The sequence below is a fragment of the Lycium barbarum genome, chromosome 5, assembly GCF_019175385.1.
Source record: "Lycium barbarum isolate Lr01 chromosome 5, ASM1917538v2, whole genome shotgun sequence".
Taxonomy (NCBI): Eukaryota; Viridiplantae; Streptophyta; class Magnoliopsida; order Solanales; family Solanaceae; genus Lycium; species Lycium barbarum.
Genome location: NC_083341.1, coordinates 131670828 through 131677029, shown reverse-complemented (window position 1 = coordinate 131677029; position 6202 = coordinate 131670828). Strand labels below are relative to the sequence as shown.

Here is a 6202-nt window from a genome sequence, read left to right as displayed (position 1 = left end):
GGTAGAGCCTACATAACTAGCATCCTCCATCCCACATCTGTTCATACAGTTAGCAAAATCCACACTCTTGTAAGCCCTGTAAGGTTTCCCCCCGCAGCTTTTCAGAAGCCTCCAAAATCACATTAAAATCCCCCCTATGCACCAAGCATTCTGCACCTGAGGAGTCAAGCTATCCAGATTATCCCACGGCTCTTCTCTTTCTGACGCAGTACACCTGGCATATATCGATGTAATATGGACCCCATTGGCCCCAGACCCATCATCCAGGTAAAGGGTGATTTGTTGATTTTCATTAGACGCCACAGTAGCATAAAGATGCAAAGACCAGAAACACCAGATCTGCCCTATATCATTGCTAATACAATGCTGAAAACCCAAGAATTTTTTGTATCCCTCAATCTTGTTTTTGTTGATAAAAGGTTCAAAGATAGCTACAAACTGAATGTTATTCAATGTTATCAACCTCTTCAGTCTGTGTATGGCCTTTTTTGACCTTACTCCTCTTATGTTCCAAAAGAGAGCACTGATCATTAAGATATTATGGAAGTTTTTGTTTGTGTCCTTCCTTTGGTCACATGGGCTGAACTTCTTTCACTTTTTTCCCTGGTCTTTCTTTGTTTGCCTCTCCCTCTCTTTACTAGAGAGAGATCACATTTTTGTAGAACTTCTTGTAGATGTTGTTTTCCTGGATCATCCGAATCCTCTTGTTCTGCATCTTCAATTGGGATTTTCCCAGAACTTGTGTCACATTTAGCCAGCCTGTTGTCTAAATCTTCTGCCAATTCTTCCTCCCCTTCAAGTTTTTGTTGTTCTTTATAATTGTTCATGTTGAGATCCACCACAAGATCAATACCTCTGTGGTTTATGACTTCAGTGTACCTGCTTAAAATTCCATTCCCATCCTCCTCCACTACCCCATCCTTGGTCTCTTGGCTTTCTATATGCTCCTCCTTTTCTATACTTTCCCTGTCCTCTCCAAATTCAATGTTAATCTGAAGACTTTGATCTAATTCCATGTGGTTGCCTTCTAAGCTTTGCTGCTCCTCATTATTGTTATCCATAGACTACTGTCCTGTTTCATACAATGATTGTCCGGCTGGTGTAATCTCCTCATTGTTGTTACTGGCTGTGTCGCCAATTTGTTCTGCCTCACTGTTTTGAGGTTCGTCTTGATCAATATTCTTCTCCACATTCTTCTTTTCCACGGGACTGTACTGTTTATGACCCTTCTGTTGTTCCTTGATCACCTTGAAGGTGACTTTGGTCTTCTTTTTTAGAGCCTTCTTAGTATTATGCTTTTTCTTCTTCCTCCTCTTTTGATTTATTCTAAATACCATACTTTCCTTTTCCTTCTCTTTACTGTCCGTATCTATTTCATTTGCTTCTTGCTCTTCTTCCTGTCCCCTATCATTGTTATATTCCTTGGTAATCTCCTCCGCCTCTGCATTTTCCATCACTGCCTTCTCCTTGCTGTTGCTGTTATTTCTCCAGTTTGTTACATTTCTTTCCTCCTTTTCCATCTGTTCATTCACTTTTCTACTTCCGGTCGTGTGTTTTCTCCCTTTTGTGCTTTCACTTGCTTTTTCTCGTTCCCCATTGTCTTCGCCCTCTATATGTTTTTCTTTTGCATCTTCCTTCTTCTTTTCAGCATGTCTACATTGTAGTATTGAATGTCCAAGTAGTTTGCAATGTCTACAATACTTTGGCACATTCTCATACTCAATTTTTTGAGTGAAGCCTTTTAATGGACTATCATCATCCTCTACTCCAATCCAGACTGAGTCGATTTTTGGTTTAGTCAAATCGATTTCAACTCTAACCTTAGCCATACTAGGTCTAGTCCTGTTTTCAGTAGCTAAATCCATTGAAAGAGGTGTACCAATTGTGCCTACTATTTGTTTCACATAATGCCATGAGTGACAGTGTATAGGAAGAGAAGGTAATAACACCCAAGTCGGTACTATGGGAGAATCCACATCCGGTCTAAAATCAGGGGTCCACTTCTCTAGCCACATAACTTGACCTTCGATTTCTATAGATCTTCTGTACCAAGTGTTTTAAAAATCTTCTTCATTGTTGAAATCAAGCATAACAATTCTAAAATTGAAGGCACTTATTTTGCAAGTACCTCTTACCGGAACTTTTTCAGCAAGCTTAGATCTGATTCTCTCAATTTAGGGCCTTGTCCTTAAGAATTTACCAACTATAGTTAGTCTATAGTCTTCAGCCATCACACCCTAGAAATCCTTTTTCTTGAAAATCACGGTCGGAATTCCATTGTGTCTGGAAAGTCTAACTTTGACTTCTGGATTCCCATAGCGTTTAAGAGTGGGGATGGGTGGTGTATTTGTTGGGGCTGTATTAAGAATTGCTCCTGCATAGCTGTTCATTTGTGGAATTGGGTTGTTCCCATTGCTCGTCGCAGTCTGCTGAACATTATTTTCCACTTGACGCGCCATCTCCGGCGCTGCCGGCGTCCCCATGGGTCGGAGCGTGAGGCTCAGGCGCTAAGAGAGAGAAAAAATATGCCCGTTATTGGAGAAACGTTTGGTGTTGTACGGAGAGAGTTTTTAAGGGGGCGGATTAGTGCTTCTGTTTTAGAAGTCAGATACCGCCTTCATTAAGCCACATGATTCCCGGCCTAAGTTTCCAAAATCTTCCTCTAGAACAAAAATATCATTGTATTCCGAGATGAGTTTTTTTTCTAGGTTCTCAAGAAAGGAGTTATATGTATAAGCATTAGAGGTTTGTATACCTTTAAGTCGAGCGAGAATCCTCCGTTTATTTTTGAAGATATCCCCAAAGGTGTGATCTTTCCGGTGCATGACATTCTCTCTAAAACTTCTAGTAGCTCTTTCAAGAGGGTTGTTTAGCCAACTACTTTTAACAACATTGACAAAATCAGGATGTCTTCCAATCGAAAGGGTTTTGCATGGGGAATATTTGGCTTAGGGATTAATTTAATAAGTATTGGGTTAGGGTCAGAATGTGTTTTTGGTAGGAGAATAACAGTGGCTTTAGGGTAAAATCCTAGCCATTGCTCATTACACAGGGCACGATCTAATCTTTCTATAATTAATCATTTATTCTTTTTCCTATGGTTTGACCATGTGAATTTGCATCCCTTAAAGCATAGGTCTAGGAGTTTACACGCATTTATTTTTTGCCAAAGAAAAGAGTTTCTTGATATGTTCGTTAGGTCAAAAGTGCATATTGTGACATTCAAATATAAGATTTTACTTGTGTTTTATCAAAGGAAAAACTAATTAACATTTATAAATTAAATTGAAAAGGTATAAGAAATAAAAGCGTAAAATATAGAAAAGCGGAGCATTTAGTGGTAGTTAATTTACTTCTAAGGTTGTTGAAGATAGTTGTGAGAGTAATAAGAGGGTAAGTTTTGTATTTTGATTTTACAAATATAACTACTCCCTCTGTTTCAATATACGTGAACCTTTTACTATTTGGGAGTCTACGAGGTGCTTCTTTTGACCACGTTTTTCTTACATTTTTTTCTAAATTATAAATTACCATGACTTATAGTACTTTTTATGTAATTTCTAAATATATAAATTTTAATTTTACAAACTTGAAAAATTATGTCAAAATTCACAGTCAAAGTTATAAAGTTTAACTCTCGTACTCCTAAAAGGCTCACATAAATTGAAACGGAGATCGCATTAGTTATATCAAAAGATTGAATTAATGCTAAACTCTAATAATTGGATAAGGAATTATGTTTGCTTTTGACTATGTCACTCAAAAGTTACGAGAGTTCACATTTGTGTAGCTAAGTCCAATTTAAACACTTTGATCCTTAATTGATTTTCTTAATTGTTATTCCTTTCCATTTTTTACTTGTTCATGTTTGATTTTGCACACCCGTTAACGAGTAATAAATAAAACGATAATTTTACCATATCAGCCTTAGTTATTATAAATCATATATAATTGTAATTTCGATCATTTTACCATATCAGCCTTAGTTATTATAAATCATGTATAATTGTAATTTAATCAAAAATACTTTAAAGGTTGTGCAACGACAAACAATTTCTTGATGTTTTCAAACTCAATAATTAATAATAAGGTAAAATAGATATGAAATGGTAAATTATCTCTTAATTTTTCAAACTGAATAAGTAAAAATGAATATCTATTTTTAATATACTGGATAAGTAAAAATGGATAGAGGGAATAACAATGAAGCATATTAAGCTAAGAAGGGAGTTATATCCATTTCTAAAACTCACGTTTCTATATAGTTAAAAAATAAAATCAGGGGTGTAATTTGGTCTTGGTTGAGTTTCATTTGATTAAGTTGTTGGACATATATGAATAGTGGGTTAAAATTGTAAGTCCAAACTTGGTGTTAAAGGTGGTGTTTTTTTTGTTAAGTTGTTAGAATGTTAAGAAAGCAAAACTATAACAAAGTTAAATAAATATTTATCAATTGCATTATAGTAAATATTTTTATGTATAAAATAAATTTTAAAAATGTATATTTATAATGTCGGATTGATTTGATCTCAGTTTGACCTTTTTTAGTTAATACCAAACCAAATCAATTATGTTTGGTTTTTTTGTCAATACCAAACTTAAGTAACCAATCACTAGTCGAGTTTTTTCAGTTTGACTCGATTTAATTATCGATTTGGTGTGGTTTGTCGGTTTTATTCATATAATGCCAGCGAGTATACATTGTGGTGATGGTTTTATATTGTGGTGATTGTTTGAGATATTCACGAATATGATTTGAGAGATTTGGGGAGATGATTTGGGAGTGTCGAAGATTTTCGGAAGAGAGAAAATAAATTCAAAATTTTTGAATTTATTTTAACGGGAGACTTTGATGGTTTGAGAGATTTACGGATATGATTTGGAAGATGATTTGGGAGAATGGAATATTTTCATAAAAGAGAGAATTTTTACAAGTTAGTGAATAGAAAGTTGTATCCCAAAACGCGAGAATGGGCCATCCCTTGCCAAAAGTTCGAACTATGACTATTTTACGCCATTTATCTATCCATGTTGATACCCGGTGCTGAATTTCATATATGTATATTCACAAACAACAACTTTTTGTTACTTAACGAAAATCCAAAAAATATACTAAAATTATATAACGATGATCTTGATATATAATATCCGGAAAAAAATATTTATGAAGAATTATATATGGAGCAACTTGTAGGGTTTTGTGGTTCTTGGCAATAAGAAGAAAATATCCAAACTCGTTAAGTCATTGTATGGATTAAAACAATTTTTTATTAGTGGAATGAGAAAATTAATATTATGATATTACCAAATGATTTTTAACTTAATGAAACTGATAAATATATTTATTTAAAATTCACAAAAAATTAGAAAAATACCAGTATGTCAACTTAATATCTCAACATTGACAGGTTAATGTTAGGACCGCTTAATAGCTGCATGTTAGAGTGCTGTTCTAATCTGTGCCACTCGTCGGAATGGCGAAGAAGGTGGTAGACAATAACGCCAGCCCAACAGAAAGGGAGAAAACAAATGTCAGTGTAAATAAGAACAAAAACCAAACCCAGATGATGGTGACGACAGTTGAACAAGATCCAGTCGCATGGCCTCGATTAACAAGCAAAGATCTGAAATCACTAGCTGGGGGTGCTACTGCAAGTGTAGTTACAACCCCATTGATTTTGAGCAGCGTGAAGAATAGGCTAGTTGACAAAACAGGGGAGGTGGTCGTTGGATCACAAATGCAAGAGGCTCAAAGGGAAATTGAACCAGGAGAAGACAAGGAATTCGTTATAGTGGGACATTCCACGACCATTGCAGCACTTGGGAGATTCATTGCTAATCAATGGAATTTTGCCTCAAAAACTAGTATATACTACCACAACGACGACTATTTTCTGATTCAATTCAAAAGCTTTGATGATAGAAACGAAATCCACTATACAGGTCCCCATATGCTAAATAACCGACCAATGATTGTTAAGCCATGGACCCCAGAATTTAACTTTGCTAATGAAGTACTAAAGAATATTCCACTTTGGGTGAAACTCCATAATTTGCCACTCAATTGCTGGAGCATGAACGCACTAAGTAGAATCGGAAGCATTTTGGGTACTCCTCTATATGCTGATGAATGCACATCTAAGAAGGATTGAATAACCTATGCGAGGATACTCATTGAAATGGATATTACAAAGGACCGGAG

General features: G+C 35.6%; 1 protein-coding gene across 1 annotated transcript; it reads right to left on the bottom strand.

Moving 5' to 3' along the window:
• Window positions 1-1064: 1064 nt before the first annotated feature.
• Window positions 1065-2015, bottom strand: LOC132639829 (uncharacterized). The gene has a single exon (XM_060356230.1). The coding sequence runs from the start codon at window positions 2013-2015 to the stop codon at window positions 1065-1067; it is 951 nt and encodes a 316-aa protein (XP_060212213.1).
• Window positions 2016-6202: the final 4187 nt, after the last annotated feature.

Excerpts from the sequence above, each read along its gene's own strand:
- LOC132639829 (XM_060356230.1), bottom strand. The coding sequence starts at position 2,015 with ATGTGGCTAGAGAAGTGGACCCCTGATTTTAGACCGGATGTGGATTCT.